Source organism: Balearica regulorum, chromosome 5 (assembly GCF_011004875.1).
Source record: "Balearica regulorum gibbericeps isolate bBalReg1 chromosome 5, bBalReg1.pri, whole genome shotgun sequence".
In the NCBI taxonomy this organism is placed as follows: Eukaryota; Metazoa; Chordata; class Aves; order Gruiformes; family Gruidae; genus Balearica; species Balearica regulorum.
This window is the reverse complement of record NC_046188.1, coordinates 69,143,273-69,160,664: the sequence shown is the minus strand read 5'-3', so window position 1 is coordinate 69,160,664 and position 17,392 is coordinate 69,143,273. Positions and strand designations below refer to the sequence as shown.

Genomic DNA, 17,392 nt, shown 5'->3' with positions numbered 1-17,392 from the left:
GGTGTATTACATCAGACCCTCAAAACATGACAGAAGTCCTCAGTTTTTCTTCCCTCTCCCACTTTTCCCCTGCTCCAGTGTGGATCTTCCTCAGGCGGCAGTTCCTGTCAGGCAATACCCATCTGCTCCAGTGCGGGGTCCTCTGTGGCTGCAGCGTGTCACCCTTCCCCTTAGTTGTTCTCCCCAATATTTCTCACTCTTTTTCCCTCCACCTCTGCCTCTCTGGTGTTTTCTGCCTGTTCTCAAACATATTTTCACAGTGGCGCCACAGTCTTTCCCTTGAAAGACCCAGCTGCAGCCGCCATGTTGCTGGCTGGAACCTGCTGGAACCTGCTGGAACCTTCTGGAACCGGCTGTGCCCAGTGCAGGGCAGTCCCTCAGCTCCCCTCACAGAGAACCCAGTGGCCGGCACCACCAGCAGCTTACCACAGACACCCCGTTCACACGCACACACACATAATTTTTTATATTTAGCAAACTTTGAGTGTTCCCTGCTCTGGTCCCTCTTCTGTGGGACACACACAGAGGGTCTGCAATCTCTAGCGCCCCCTCTGCATCTGCCTGGAAACTGTTAGGCAAGACTGGAGGAGATGAGACACTGAATTTGAGAAACTTCTGAGGTACATTGTAGTTGAAATAGTGTTGTTAATTCTTTCATTCCTCCGTTCCTACCCTTCCCCCAACCTTTACCTAAAGTCAGACAGATCCCTGTGTGTTTCCTGTCTGTTTGTGGCCCAGTTAGGTTCCATCACCTTTTTTCTGTTTGGGATGATTTCCATGCCCCCATTCCTCTTTTCTTTGTTGCCTTTGAAAGGATGGGGTTTCCAGCTCTCCCCCCGCCGCTTGGTTGGTTGCTGGTTGCACCTCTGAGCATCTGCTTCCTCTTGCTGGTTAGGGCAAACGACTACTTCTCATCTTGCTTCAAAACTGTGAAATCAACAGTGCTACAAAGTCATGTGCAACAGCAGTTGCCCATCAGCCCTGAGGGGAATTGGCATTTTAGCATCAATAATTAGAATCATAGAATCACAGAATCATAGAATGGTTTGGGTTGGAAAAGAGCTTAAAAGACCATCTAGTTCCAACCCCTTGCCATGGGCAGGGACACCGTCCACAAGATCATCTCCTCTAGCAGACCATCTCCCCTAGGATCACATAAGCAGAGGAGCACAGCACCCACACAGATCTCTGGGCCTCCAACACATTGTGAGAATGCTTGCTTCCGTATTTCTTTTTGAAACACTATTTTTTTGGGGGGGGTTGGTGGTTTGGGTTTTTTTTCTGGTTTTTGTTTTTTGGGGTTTTTTTGGGTTTTTTTTAAAGAATAAATGTTGGGGGATGAATGGAGGTGGCTTTTACGCTTTATTGCCAAAAATAATTGGTTTTGAAATTAGTTTTGAGAAGGCATTTTTGACAATATGTGAGCTATGAAGTGGCTTTAGAACTGAGAAAGTTGATGGAAAAGGAGATGAAATGTTGGCTCTAGAGTGACAGCTGAGAGAAAAAAGCAAAGACCAGGCAGAGCCATTTTAAAATGCTGTTTATTAAACTTAGCACCCAAATAGTTGTTCTCCCCAATGTTTCTCACTCCTTTTCCCTCCATCTCTGCCTCTCTGGTGTTTTCTGCCCGTTCTCAAACATATTTTCACAGCGGCGCCACAGTCTTTCCCTTGAAAGACCCAGCTGCAGCCGCCATGTTGCTGGCTGGAACCTGCTGGAACCTGCTGGAACAAAATAGAGTGACACAAATAGAGTGACAGTAAGCAAACTATGATACCCACAAAGACAGTTCTCGTGCTTTACCATAGAGGAGTCTCAATAAACAAAAAAGTGCATTTGAATTTGGAGTTAATACATGGGGCTACAACATAGCTTGGTATGGCCCTAAATTACTCATGTATTGACTTTTCCCACTCCTGGGATCTAGGGCTCAATGGTTTAAAGGAATCTTTATGTTGTTCTCTTTTTCCTTCTCACTCTGTTTCAAAAGGCCACTGGGAAAAGGAGAAATTTAAGAGGACATAGTTATTGTGTCATGGGTTTCCCGTTCATCTTTGTCATCTGCTGAATCTTCAAAAGCCCTCTGGAATGCCAGCCTGAGGGTGAACTTGATTCGCCGATCCCTGTAGCTCCCCACAAGGAAGTAAATGACAGGGTTGAGAGTGCTATTCACGCAGGACAGCACAAAGCCAATCTCGGGGGAGTAGAGAAATTTGTAGCCCAAGAAGTCAAGGAGGATCAGGACGCTCAGAGGCACAGCAAAAATGAGGAAGAAGAGGACGGTGAGCATGATGACGGTGAAGAGCCTGCCTGTTCGGAAGTGTTGGGAGCTGCACTTGACTCTAAGGAAGAGGGTCAGGCTGAAGAGCAGCATGAGGGGCGTGCAGAAGAGGAAGTCCAAGGCGCCGATGGTGATCAGCAGAAGCCGGCAGGTCCTGGCAGAGGGGCGAATGGTACACAAAACATAGCCGAGCGTGTTCAGCATCAGGGAGAGAACCCAGAGCAGGCCGGAGATGATGCCGGACAAGTGCTTTGGGCGGTGGCTTCGGCACCAGATTGGACAAAGGACAGACAGGCACCTCTCAATGCTGATGGCGGTCAGGAGATACAAGCCGGTCCCATACATGAAAAGGTCCAGGAAGAGGAATATCCCAAACTGCACCCCCACGTTGAACTGCATCAGGTACTGAACCGTCTCAATGGCGATGCAGAGGAGATACCCAAAGTCGGCAGCGGCCAGGTTCAGGATGTAGACAGTGAAGTGGTTTCTCCGGATGCGGAAGCCAAGGTACCATAGGACCATGCCATTTCCCACCATCCCACAGGCAGCGCTGATGAGGCAGAAGCTCTCCATGAACTTGAGGACAGCATATGATGCCTCTGTCTTTTCCACAGCTCCACTCTGGTGAGTACGATCAGCCTGGCTTACGTTGCTTTGTGGCAAGAGTGTTATGAGCTCCTCAGTCATGATGAAATACCTCAAATCAAATACGTCTCTCCTTTCTGTATCTTTTGGGATTAGAGAAGAGACAGAGGGCATTTAGTGACTGACATTTCTTTTATTCTTATTGTCTCGGGCCAGATAGCTTTCAGGGGGCATGCATGGTTACTTTCTACATGGGTAACAGGTAGCAAGATGCAAAATGTTGAGGGAAAAAATCATGCAGGAATTTGGGGAGGTGGAGATTGGCTAAGTGTGACATCCATGTAGAAGAAGAAAGAATGAGACTGTTCAACAGAGTAAAGAAAAGGAAGCAGAAGAAAACATTGCTACTTACAGACAAAGCAGTAGGACATGGGGAGGATGTGACTTCATAGTGAGAGTGTGTGTGTGCCTGTGTCTGTGTCTCGGTGTGTGTGTACCAGAAAATGGCACAGCAGAGACAAAGATACTGCAAAACATGTGGATGGTGAGGCATTTCTGAGCCCAGTCCTCAAATGCTTACCTTCTGCCCTGTGCGACTGAATTGAGCTCTCGGAGAAGCTGGGATCTGTCAGCAGGTCTAGAGGGTCTTTCTCTTGGTTTCTGATTTATCCCATTGGATCTTCTGGGAAACACTTTCTGTGGAAAAGATGGGGAAGAGGTTTCAGTCTGCAGATTCAATTTGTGTCTTCTGTGATGTAATGAAGCAGGTGCTGTCAGGAAGGAGTGTTTTCACTGTGCAGAGGGGGATGATGGGATGAAGTCAGCAGCAGATGAGAGTGACTTTCTTTTATGTTATGAAGCAATTTCACATTTCTGCCCCACTTCTCTGGTTGCTCTTACAGTAGGTGGGGAGAAAATTACCTGCCAGGGATTCCATTGTCGGCAGTGCTCTGTGAAAGGCTCTTTGTGCAATTGTACTGGGGCCAAATGCTGTTATGCTAAGGCTGTATAAATGAGCGGTTAGTAGAGATTGTGGAAAGCTCTCAGAGGAATGGCAGTCTGTTTTGTTTTGTCTTTCTTGGAAAATCAGACTTGGTTTAGATTTGATTAATCTGAGCGACAGTATCCCTTTCCCCAATGTTTCCTTCAAGATTCACTTCCTTTGCAATGCCTTACCCCAAATCCTGCCAAGACACCAAGAAGAAAAATGTCTTCTCCAATGTGCCTGGGGTGAGGGAGCCAGATCAGACAATGAGGTCTTCATCCCCTGAGCGCTAGGCATCAGTAATCCTTTCTGGATGTGATCAGCCCTCACCCTCTGCCCTGCAATGCTTCTGAGCTTGCTTTCTTTCACAGTATGTGTAAAAATGTGCCTATTTCTTTCTTCTGCTGATAGGTGGAGCCTCTCTAAATTGCACAGGGCTCTTACAACTCCTTGATGACTCATTGTTCACCTCTGACCCCGGAGAGATAAAGTATTTTAAAAGGCTGACCTGAAAGGGACTTTAGAAGGATAGTAAACACAGCAATTTATTCATAGCAATTAACAGAAATACTGCAGACTGCTGTGTGCCACTTATAAAATGGACAGGTGGAAAGGACTGTTAACAATGTGGCTGTGCAAATTTTGAAACGGGCAGGTGTTGGCTTCAGGGGGACACATGTCCCTCAGTCTTCAGGTGTCACACTGTGAAGAAGCAAGGATCTTTCTCTGCCTCTGCAGTCAGGAGTTGCTTTTGAGCAGACCTGATCCGAATTTTGTGATGTTGTGATTACCTGACTTTGTCACCTCTCTTACTTAAAATTAAACAGAGCTTAAGATCGGACTAAGTCCTTTATCTGCAGCTTCTTGCCTATGGACACTTGCTTTGATGTGTTGTCTTTTTCTGGTCTGGGTAGGAATGGGTGACTCTGTTTCCGACAGTTAAGCTTTTAAAGCATACAACCTGTAGGGCCTAAAGTGGGGTTTCCATAACGTATCTTGGGTCTCACCAGCAAGGCCTGCCAAAGCCTGTTTGCACTGTTGTACCTGCTCTGCTCTTCTTTGTGCTTGATCCCAAGTTGCTCTGTGGGCTATAAGACACCACTTGGCTAAGAGCTGGTGTAACACCTAAATAGTGCACATAATAGGTGTCTAGAGGTGCTTGCCCCTCCTTCTGCCCCCAGTTAGCTAACTCTCTTCCAAAGAGAACGTAACCTTCTCTTACTAGCTGCTGCCCCTTCCTTCCTGTGGCATGAAGCCATATCTCCATGAAAGATGCAAGAGAAGGAATATGGCAGCTGATGCTGGGGAGGGCTGCAAGGGGAAGGCTGCTCCTTTGAGGTGTGCGTGAGGTTGGCTGAGGTGAGGGAGAGAAGTGTGCTGGTTGTTGTAGAAGCTCTAATGAAGAATGGGGTGGCTACTTGAAGGGGAGGGTGGGAATAACTACTGGGGGACAGAGTCATGGGAAAGGGAACCAAATCAAGGCACTGGAAAGTCTTTCACTCTCCTGCATGTGGTGAAAACCAGTCCGTTCTGAAGCATCCACATGCCCACACACATCCCTTCCTCCAGGTCTTAACTGCACCGCAGAAATACCAACAGTAATGTGTGTGTCTTCTGCTGAAATCAATGAGAAAATAAAGATTATTTCAGACTCTGGTGTCTAGGGACTCCTCAGAGGAGTGGAGTAATGTTTGCTGCCCTTGGGGAACAGGTGACACCATCCCTTGCAGGCACTGCATGCCGCTGGCACATGGACTGTGTTGAGGAGCACACTCAACACTTATGGCCTGGACTGCCTGTCTCCTTTCAGCTGTCCCCAGGGAAGCAAAAGTGTGGGCTTTTTTCAGGATGCTGGTGGCCCCTGAGCTATGACCCTTCTCATGCGTGACCGCTGATCTTCTGGATGCCCTGGCAAACTTCCAGAGAGATACCAAGCAATTCAGAGGACAAACTTAGTTCAGATGCTGAGGACATTCTCCCTGGCAGGCTGGGCTATCTTGGTGTTAGTTCAGGGTGGGAAAGCCTGCAAATGATCCCCATCTCCTTGTGGATCCTATCACTGGCTTCTTTCTGACCACAGGAGATACACTGCGAATATCTGGCAGATGCCACCCTGAGAATGCTTGTCTTTTACCATGGATGATTGAGGGTTTCTACAATGGTGGTTTATATGCAAGCATCAACTTTTAGATGTCCAAAGTTGGATGTAAAATGTTCACATTAACGTGATGTGTGAAATGTGTTCACATTAAATGCCGCATGCTTTCATGATGGGTATGTTTAAGGACAAACTGTCAGGATGGAAAGTTTTTCACAGTTTATATTCTGTATGTTTTTATCAGTTGATGGCTGCTTCTGAGCACAATAAAGTTTATAAATACAATTTGTTTTCCTTTTAAAAAAAAGGCTTTTGACATTTTTAATAATAATGGAAATGTTTCAGTTCTCCCAATGATAAAATCATTACAGATATTAAAAGGAAAACATTTTAAACATGTTTTCTGATAAATGGATGCTCTCTTCCCCTCATCAGTACAAGTTAGAAGAAAAAAAAAAAAACCTTACTAAATATAATTGATGACATAGACCTAATCTGAACCATGTATATGCACATTGCAGAACAATAGCATTAAAAATTAAAGAATAATCAGAATGGAACTCAAATTTCAGCTTTCAGGAACTGTAAACAGGAAGCAAAAAGCAACTACAGACATTAGGGTGAACCACTATTTTTTTAAATGGTGCTTTTCAAAATTAAGAAAAAGACAAATGAACATAAAAAAGATAACAGACAATAGAAGAATGCAGCTTGCCTTTAGGAAAATATTTGCAGATGAAGATGAAGGAGGAAGATGACGAGGAAATCTGTAAGGGTTCTCGAAGAAAATTACCTGTCTTTCCTTTTTCTATCAATTTAGGTTAAAAGAGCAAATGTTATGTAGTCTGATAGTACAACACTTCAAATAATCACACCTTGCATCTCAAGGGATTGGGTCTAGACAATAATTTGTTGCAAATTGTGGTATTTCTTTACCTTTCTTCTGTTTTCTATTTTTTTCCCTGTCCTTGACTTTATTTCTCTTGGTAGAGGAGATGTTAGAAGCCACGGGTTCTTATCTGTCCTTCTTAGAGGAAGAAATTACAACCCAATGCATGCTGTAGTTAGATGCAGACACTCTGTTCTGGGCTGGAGAAGGCTAAAATAATATGCAACTCCAGCCCTGTATTTCTTTGAAATACAATAAAAAGGAGCATGCAACTCAGTGCGTAAAGTTGTAAGGCAAGTTGGTAGGGGTTGGAGGCCTTTTCCACTACGTCACAACTCTATGGTATGGAAACCACCCTAGTTAATAGAAGAAAGGAGCTTCTAGGGCATGAATCATTTCACTATTTGAAATGCTTACATTAGGAGGCAAAGAATCGTGCACTCTGTAAGCCACAAAAGGTTGCATGTGTTGCTGAGATACAGGTACTTAAAATTAAGTGAGATGATAGATATACTCTCCTTCCAGGAATTCTGTGGGTGATTTCAACAGGAGGAGGACTGGTTCCCATCTCATCTTCAGAGATCTGAGTAAACAGTGACTGAGAATTTATGAATTTGATATTGTTGTGCTCTGAAAGACAGAGATTTATTAAGTGAGCTGCAAACTCTGGGTAGAATTCCTTTGATGAAATGCAGACATCAAGACATTTCACCTTATCAAATTGAAATCATTTAATGGCCACTGAAAAGAAACAGGGACTTTCATTGTGGTCTTAATACAGGTCAGATAAATTCTGTGGTCCAGATGCTTATGTGTTTTCACTGACCACAGATGGAGCATAAAATAACTAGCTAAAGGGTAGAGATCTACCCTGAAGACACTGTAGGTTAGGTGAGATAAACCTTCCCCAATACCTCAGAGTTCTTCAGTTCTGTAAACTATCTGCCCTCAGCTCCAGATCAGTGTTACTGTGGTAGGCACAGCAGGGTATTAGGAGGACATAGTTATTGTGTCATGGGTTTCCCGTTCATCTTTGTCATCTGCTGAATCTTCAAAAGCCCTCTGGAATGCCAGCCTGAGGGTGAACTTGATTCGCCGATCCCTGTAGCTCCCCACAAGGAAGTAAATGACAGGGTTGAGAGTGCTATTCACGCAGGACAGCACAAAGCCAATCTCGGGGGAGTAGAGAAATTTGTAGCCCAAGAAGTCAAGGAGGATCAGGATGCTCAGAGGCACAGCAAAAATGAGGAAGAAGAGGACGGTGAGCATGATGACGGTGAAGAGCCTGCCTGTTCGGAAGTGTTGGGAGCTGCACTTGACTCTAAGGAAGAGGGTCAGGCTGAAGAGCAGCATGAGGGGCGTGCAGAAGAGGAAGTCCAAGGTGCCGATGGTGATCAGCAGAAGCCGGCAGGTCCTGGCAGAGGGGCGAATGGTACACAAAACATAGCCGAGCGTGTTCAGCATCAGGGAGAGAACCCAGAGCAGGCCGGAGATGATGCCGGACAAGTGCTTTGGGCGGTGGCTTCGGCACCAGATTGGACAAAGGACAGACAGGCACCTCTCAATGCTGATGGCGGTCAGGAGATACAAGCCGGTCCCATACATGAAAAGGTCCAGGAAGAGGAATATCCCAAACTGCACCCCCACGTTGAACTGCATCAGGTACTGAACCGTCTCAATGGCGATGCAGAGGAGATACCCAAAGTCGGCAGCGGCCAGGTTCAGGATGTAGACAGTGAAGTGGTTTCTCCGGATGCGGAAGCCAAGGTACCATAGGACCATGCCATTTCCCACCATCCCACAGGCAGCGCTGATGAGGCAGAAGCTCTCCATGAACTTGAGGACAGCATATGATGCCTCTGTCTTTTCCACAGCTCCACTCTGGTTAGTCCCATGAATCTGGCTGGTTGCAGTTGGAAGGAAGATTGAGGCAGTTGAAGTACTCATAATGACTGATTTCAGACAGACCTGTAAGCAGAAATAAGAGAGGTGGTAACTCCTGTGTGACCTTCCCTTGTGGTGACCTGGTGGTGTTTCTGGATTTGTTCTAGCTCTTTGTAGCCAGAGCTTGATTTAGGAAGGGATTGCTGTGTTTGCACTTGGAGCACAGGGCTTTGAGGCATTGTTCAAAACACTGTATTTAAGGCCAAATTCTACACAACATGTAGCAAAAGTGAGATTGCAGTGTATTTCTCCCTTTTAAAAATTCATTTCTTGAGGGTCCTTTTTGCAGTCAGTATTGGGAAACAAATATCTTAAAAAAGCAATTACAGCCTAGATTAATCATCTCTGAAAAGTACCTCTTGTCTGAATAAAGAGATCCCAGTGTTAACAACTCTGGGATAATTGTCTTTGCTTCATGTAGCTAGGATTAGGTGAGACAAATCTTGTCAAAAGTATCTGAAAGTTCTAGGCAATCAGCATACAAGTTTAATCGGCATGAAAGCTGATTGAGTTTTGTCCTATGTATATGCCCAGAAAACATTGTAGAGAGTACTTAAAATAGCTGGTAGTTTTAAAATAAAGTGTAGTTTAATGTGGTTGGTTGTTCTCTTGGGCCATATGTACAGACAACAAACAAATCAGTCTGACAGAGACAGCCCTTAGTAACTTCAGAGAGAAACTGTAAGAAGTGTATGTGGGACAAAATGTCTGACCTTCACAGAACATTGGAATTATGGCTCAAATAATTATTTCACCCCATTCCCTGAGGCAGTTCGCCCTGCTTCTTCCCTATGATACTGGGATCTGAAGGAGAATCTTAAAAAAAAAAGTCTAAAAATAGATTTCACACCTTTTTTTTTTTTTGTCTGAGAAGGTCAAACAGCTATTAATTTTGACATGGGAAGGTAGAGAAGTGTCTTGAAAGACAGCAGGAGATAGTTAAACAGAAGGAGGAACAAGTCAAAAGAGGGAGAGCTGGGAAGATATGAATCATTGAACAGTCTAACCAGCATGAATATTCTGTTCTCTCTTTGTAAAATGCTGCAGCATGCATGGAGACAGATTTCTATAAACAAGTAAAATGTGACAGATTGAATCATTATTGTTTCATCTCAGCACCCCAGACACACTATCTTCAGCGCTGCATGGATAGAAGCAAGGTAAATGCATGATGCAGGTTATTTCCTCGCCCAGCTGATGGCCTGGAGCCGTGGAGACAATCTTGCCTCTTTAATCCATGGAAGGCACGTATGCCAGCAGTGCTTGGTTGGGAATCCAGCTGGGACCATTACACCTAGCTTTCACCATTAAAAATGCAAACATCTCATTTAACTTTGCCTTTAAAGCTGCTATTTGAATTAATGGAGGTTTATGAGCACCTCCAATGGTAATGTATTTTATCCTAAGATAGGTGCCGTAGGTAGGCATGCAGTCACCTGCCTGTCTTTGCTGACTGCAGATACACTGCAGAGTGCCAGCTTCATCGAGACGATTAGTGTGTGGACAGCTCAAGTTAGCTGAGGTGAATTCTACCCTTAACTTCACCAGGGATTGCAGGATGTGAAACCTTTAGGGTTGACTGAAGCTAGGGAACTTCTGGCACTGCACCATACTCTTATATAGGAAGCTGGATGATTCCATCCTCAGCTGTTATGGGACCTTCTAACATTAAGACTTTGGAGACCAGTGGTCTCTAAAAGAAGAATTTTAGTACATACTGAAAGGGACTACAGAAAACAAAAAATATCATCTCCTTCAGAATGCACAGAATCTCTGTTGTAGCACAGTCTCACAACAGGAACAACCCTGAGTTCAAACTCGCCTTCTCTTTCCTTATCTAAGGAGAGCAGATTACTGCCTGACCAACATCATTAGCAAGGCTATCTCTTCCCTGAACATCTGTAGCAAGCAAATTGAAAAGATACAGCCTTATGACTTTGTTCACTTCCTCACCACCTGCTTTTGTGGTGGCAGCAAATTATCAGACCTTGATTCACAGTAGAAAGCAGCTGAAGCACCCTCTAATTCTGTGAATCAAGTCTGCCGTAAGGAGAAAGGGAGACCCAGTGGTTAAGTGGTTTCCTAGACTTTAGGAGATCCAGTGCAGCACTATCCTCTGCCACAAGCTATCTGTGTAACCTGAAGCAAATTTCCAATTGATTTGAAGAGGACATGAACATTTGAGTGTCACTTAAGCTCTGTGTAAGCCCACTCCAGTCTTCTGACCAGGTGCCTGTTTTAGGAAAGTGGCTATTCTACCTCCCTGCTGCAGTCATCTCCAGAAGGCAACTGATCCCATCCTCCAGAAGTACATCTCTCTCCACGGGGCATTCAGGCAATGACAGGTGATTAGCTGTCTAACTTAAGCTTGTCAAGCATATTTCCTGATGTTAAATGACATTGCCCTGTGCCATTGATCATATATGCATAAAGACTGCCAGGTACAGATATGGCTGGAACGGACACTCTCTGGATAAATGACAAAAGATCAGTAATTTTGCCTTCCACTGTAATGGAAGTGAAGGAATCCTTCTCTGACTTCTGCAGACTGTGGAACAGAATACCGAAAAAGTCACCCACAGTTCTCATAAATTTATTGAGAAAGACTGATTTCTTGTTGTCTCCAAGACACATTCATGTCTCCAAGACATAATCAAGATGTGAGTCTACTTCCTTAATGAAACTAATTAATGAAAGTTTGCATCAAACAGCAGCAGACTGAGTCTAGGTGGTATTTTTTCCCTCTTGAGATTAAAACATCCTTCCTGTGGTTTCCATGCTGAGCACCGTGTAGTTCTTGTGGCAGATGTCAGTCTGAACAGCCTAGACACCACAAAGATGTTTTAGACTATGGACACAAAGTTACGATGTTGTATTTTCTTGGCTAATATTAAGTGATCATTTAAATCTCTGAATAGTAGCATCTTATATTACAGAGGTGTATTTAGAGCAATTCAATAGCACTTGTTCACAGAAAAGGGTTCCCAGAATGAAGCTCCGCTTATCTTGAAAATGATCAATACAATCGCTTACATATAGCAGATTTCTAACTAGCAGGAGAAGAAAATATTTGATCTCCTTTCCTCCATTTTGTCCTCCTCTCTTCCTCTCACCACTTCTCAGAAAGAATGACAGAAAGCATTAGGCAGAGTGCAATGGCAAAGATACCGTCTAGGAATTTCTCACCTTTTTGTGGGTTTCTTGGAACTTCAGTGACTGATTTGCAGCAGCTGCCTGGTATGGATCTGCTGGGTAAAATTGTCATGTGAATTTTATGACATATGGTCCGGATAAAATCCTTGTGCCATACTATAGTGCTGGGCTAGTTAGACACTGTTTAAAAAGCCACGGTCTCTTCAACGTGACATCCGACAGCCAGCCAATCACCATCTTGGGGAAATATCTAGTTTGTTCTGTGTGGTCACTTAGATTTGAACCACTTCCCCCTTTCCTCTTTGCACAGAACCTGTCATTGTCATGGCTCTGGAAAAGTTTTTTTACTGTTTCTTCCTTCTTCAGCCAGTCTCGCAATACAAAGAAAGCAAGAACTGTCCGTACAAAATTATACCTTGCCTCTTGCACTGATGCTTTGTTTCCTACTTGTGTCCCTGAGTTGCTCTAGTTTCACGGTCTTTGAAGAGGATGCCTTACTGCTGCTCAGAGTCACATAGATTGGGAAATCGTCAGTGCTCTTCCATAACACCTGCTGATGATTTCACAACCTTCCTCAGCACAACTTCTCATTCCCCAAGGGCCTACTGTCCCTCCCAAAGTGGCCTTAATACACTCATCACCACAAAGTGTCCTCTTCTGACCCACAGCCTCTCTCACCACAAGTTACCACCCTACTTAGACCCTGCTGCTTCACACAACCTTTCCTGGAGGAGGGTCCACCCAAACTCCATAGCCTTACCACACCTCAGCAGCTACCTCAGCTACACAGCCTCTGCTTGTGTTGCCTTCAATACACAATGCCTGCTTCTGGTGTCAGGAGGTCTTTCAATGCAACTTCACACCCCACAGTATTACCTGCCACTTCGTACTGTCTTTCAGCACAGTCCCTCACCACACCTCAGGCACTTCCTATTTCACAAAATCCCTCTAGACAGCCTCCACCCTTGTGTCTTCTGTGTACAGTTTCACACCTTCCCCCCAAATAGTGCCTCAGCCCCATCCTGCCCACCATCAAATTCACACCTCTTCACCATCTCATGTGTCTATCAAGATTGCCCCTTGCCAGCATTCACTAACCACCCACAACACCTCACTCATCTTCTGACTATGCACCATCCTCCATGTGCCTGAGCCACCACCACCATGGTGTCCAGATCCACGTGCCAAAGTTAAGTGGAGTGAAAACGGAGAAAACGCCTTTCTCCTTTCCTGGCAGTAAGCACATCCGTATAGGGAACTATTTTGCAACAGGAGATACCAGCAACTCTTGATTTGGGCTTGCGTATTAAGTCATTTCTGCTAGTCTGTTTGGCTAGGGAAACAAAAGGAGATGAGTGTGACGCTAGCCAAATTGCTGCCATTTGTGTCAGTGCGTACAGAAAGTGGCAGATCTGTCCCAAATAGTTTAGCAGGCCAGATACCCGATGGTTCATCTTTAGCTTCTTCTGTCATTTATTGTTCCTCTTCCTTTCCCAAAGATTTTAAGACCGTTTTAACTTTCTTACCCAATACTCTGTTTCCTATAGTGACTATTGTTACCCTTTATTAACCTGGCTAGGACTCCAGGCTACAGTGTAAGATGATATTTAAGTTAGAGGACTATTTCCACCCAGAGCAGCATTTAACCTCCTCATTAATTTGGGGATTTCCATTTTCACTGCATGGATCATTGGCATTCTGTGTCGGGAGATGGTTACATTACCTTGGTTGTTATTGGGCCATTCTAAATTTCAAGAAATGTCAAACAAACAAAGTAATGGCCAGTGGATGAACAATTTGTTTATTGATAACCATAAGTCAGAAGCTAGAAATACACAGTAGACTTCAGAGCAGTGATGAGTTTGAGTTGAACTGAGGCATGAATTGGTATATCTGTTTGCTTTATCATGTTTCATTTCATAGATTCACCTTTGGCTGCAGAAGTTTTAAGTTAAGAAAGATGAGGCTCTTCTTGACAGCCAGATTGCACAGAATCATAGAATGGTTGGGGTTGAAAGGGACCTTTAAAGGTCATCTAGTGCAACCCCCCCTACCATGGGCAGGGACACCTTTCACTAGATCAGGTTGCTCAAAGCCCTGTCCAACCTGGCCTTGAACATTTCCAATGATGGGGCACAACTTCTCTGGGGAACCTATTCCAGTGCCTCACCACCCTCATCATAAAAAATTTCTTCCTTGTGTCCAATCTACTCTCTTTAATTTTAAAACCATTGCCCCTTGTCCTGTCACTACAGGCCTTATTGAAAAGCCTTTCTTCGGCTTTCTTATGAGCCCCCTTTATATATTGAAAAACCACAAGAAGGTCTCGAGGAGCCTTCTCTTCTTCAGGCTGAAGTCTCTCAGTCTTTCTTCATAGGACAAGTGTTCCAGCCCTCGGATTGTTGTCATGGCCTTCCTCTGGACCCACTCCAACAGGTCCAGGCCCCCGAGCTGAACGCAGTACTCCAGGTGGGGTCACACCAGAGTGGAGTAGAGGGGGAGAATCACCTCCCTCGACCTGCTGGTCACACTTCTTTTTATGGAGCCCAGGATACAGTTGGTTTTCTGGGCTGCAAGCGCACATTGTCAGGTCATGTTCAATTATTCATCCCCCAGTATCCCCAAGTCCTTGTCTGCATTGTTGTTCTCAATCCCTTCATCCTCCAGTCAGTACTGATAGTGGGGATTGCCCCAACCCGGGTGCAGGACCTTGCACTTGGCCTTGCTGAACTTCATGAGGTTCTTATAGGCCCACCTCTCAAGCCTGTCAAGGTCCCTCTGGATGGCATTCCTTCCCTCAAGCGCCTCACCTGCACCACTCAGCTTGGTGTCATCTGCAAGCTTGCTGAGGATGCACTCAATCCCACTGTCTATATCAATGTTGAAGATATTAAATAGTATTGGCCCCAGTATGGACCCTTGAGGGTCACCACTTGTTGCTGGTTTCCATTTGGACATTGAGCCATTGACTGTAACTCTTTGGATGCAGCCTTTACCTGCCCTAAGTAATTTTGTTCAAAATCCAGATGCCTATTTCAGGCCCAATCCCATCTTAAAATCAGGTCTCAGATAGATCAGGTGACTCAATTTCTGGAGAGATTTATTTCTTTCCATAGGAGAAACTAGAGTGACAAAGACTCAACTCAGCTGACTTCCACAGGCATAAAAGAACTGACTTCCTCCCTCGGTTTCCTCATTTGTAAAAGAAGAATTTTCTTAACTTACTCTGTAATTCGCTGACCTTTGCTAAAACATGAAAGTTCTTGCAAGAAGGTTTATTCACTAGGTTGCCAGTGATGAAATTTAATGCGAAATAGGAGTTGAAGGGTCATCAAGAGGTAACTCAGGCCATCTTCCTTCTCTGTGGAAACTTAATTATGACCACTACTGAGAGAAGTGTGCCTAACCTGCCCTTAAAAAGACTACTGTGACAGGTAACTCTTTACCACCCCCAGAGCATGGTGCCTCTCTCCTTACTACAAGAAATCTCTCTAACTTTTTTCTTTAAAGAAGATTTGGGTTTCATGTGTTTTCTTTTTAGCATACACAAAGATTTAAAAATACTGTTTTATTCTTTACAATGCTATAAAGCCAAAGCAGTGGATCTAATGGACCTCTATACTTGGGAAAACCATAAAGCATGGCTTAACAAAGGACTCTGGAAAGGGTTAACATCACATGCTTGTCCAGTTTAATATTCGGCTAATCCATTGGCTGTTATTTCTACTGGAGAAATCCTGAAATGCCTATGTAATATCATTATCACTGACTGATGGCTATTTCTTTAAAATACGTTTGCTTAAACTTTTCAGCCAGGACAGAATTAATTTCTCCTCCTTTGCCCCTTCCTTTTATGCCTTCCCTTCACTAAGGCTCCGCGCCTCCCTCCTCCAGCCCCAAGAGCCTTTCAGGTGGGAGATTTCCTTGGAGAGGGCTACAGCGTGCTACTTAAGCAGTTTTCTTCTCAGCCTTCTGCTGCTGCTGGGTTGTGAATGCATCATTCGGTGCACAAAAGCCAGGCCACACTATCCAGACAGCCCATCAAAGCAGTTCTGATGTAGACAGAAAATACCAAGATATGCTTGTGATGCAGAAAAGCAAGAAATTAAATTAGATAGTATTATACAGTAAAAGGCACCTCCTAAGCAAGTGTTGGAAGCTTTCCAGAAGCTATTCTTCGTTCTTTAAAGAGTCTATGCTCTCAAACATTCCTACCAGGGAAGGCAGATAAAATCATACAGCCCTTGCACAAAAAATTAGATCTACAAACACAAAGGAGGTAAGTTTTCCAGGGTCTCTGGATTCTTTTTTTTTTTTTTTTTTTTTTGTTTTTGTTTCCTTTCTTCTTTCCTTTACCTGATTTCCTTTGCTCTTTTGTTTCCCTTCTTGAACGAATGTAAAAATACAATAAGAATTTTTCCCTAAAGTTATCAACTGTCTATGGCTATCTTTGGCTGGAACCATGCATAGCACTAGTTCTGTAGTCCCACATCAGGTTTTTTTGTTCTTTCGTTTCCCATTAACCACCTGAGATTTTAGGGAAGAATGCTTGCAATAAGGAGATGGTGCAATTTCTCATCCTTTTTTAAATGTTAGCAGTCCACATTGAATTTATTTTATTTTGCAATCAATTGCATTCTATCATATACCTCTAGTCTCTCCCTGAAAAGATACTTTAAGATATAAGACATAACTTGTGGGAATCTTCTACTGAATTAGTCATTCTACTCATCCTCTCAGAGTCAACAGAAAGAAATAGGTACCTCCAGCATGTAATTCATCACATCTTTAACTAGACAACTAACTTAGGTCATGAACAACAACAACAACCAACTTAGGCTGGTCATGAATTGTCCTGCAAAGGCAGAAAAAAGAGTGCATATGACTGGCTCAGGTACAGGTGCCTACATGATATAAGTCAATGAGGTGCAATGCGGCAGATGAATATATTGTAAAATGTGATTTGGCGGTGGTGACAGGGGCCCTACCAAGAGGGACACACAGTAAAGCTCTCTGTTGCGAGTGGCTTGTATCTTTACAATCCTTTCAAAAATATATACTTTGTTTTAACTTAGGAGTTTCCCATCTGCCGTTATTCAGGAATATAGCTTTCCTTGATCATTTATCTCTTGGTCACTCCTTTCTGAACCACTGATTGCCTAAACATGACACTGGGACTGGTGGATTTTTCTTCCAGTTCTGCTCTGGCCCAGGTGTTTCTCTTCCACTGGCTACTGCACAGCCATAAATACGTACCCATTTTGTCCTGTTGTTTTCTGTAGAAAGCTAGGTCAGTGCTAAGTGAAAAGAGGAGAGATGGAAAGGATCACAACTTGGTAAGACCAAGTAGAAATCGATATCCAATTGTTCTCATTGATCTTTTTTCTTGGAGATATATCAGAAAAGGAATTATCCATGTATATTTTACCCCCTTTCTTGAATATCTTTTACCTACTT

General features: G+C 44.0%; 2 protein-coding genes across 2 annotated transcripts; both read right to left on the bottom strand.

Annotated features, from left to right (window-relative positions):
* Window positions 1-1,780: 1,780 nt before the first annotated feature.
* On the bottom strand, window positions 1,781-2,987 carry LOC142601945 (proto-oncogene Mas-like). The gene has a single exon (XM_075753093.1). It carries the CDS (start codon window positions 2,966-2,968, stop codon window positions 2,012-2,014), a length of 957 nt encoding a protein of 318 aa, XP_075609208.1. The 5' UTR covers window positions 2,969-2,987; the 3' UTR covers window positions 1,781-2,011.
* A 4,567-nt stretch (window positions 2,988-7,554) lies between these two features.
* On the bottom strand, window positions 7,555-12,094 carry LOC104642702 (proto-oncogene Mas-like). Its single transcript, XM_075753092.1, has 2 exons — window positions 11,969-12,094; window positions 7,555-8,806 (listed from the first exon to the last, which is right to left on the bottom strand). The coding sequence occupies exon 2, from the start codon at window positions 8,783-8,785 to the stop codon at window positions 7,829-7,831; it is 957 nt and encodes a 318-aa protein (XP_075609207.1). The 5' UTR covers window positions 8,786-8,806; window positions 11,969-12,094; the 3' UTR covers window positions 7,555-7,828.
* Between the last annotated feature and the right edge of the window lie 5,298 nt (window positions 12,095-17,392).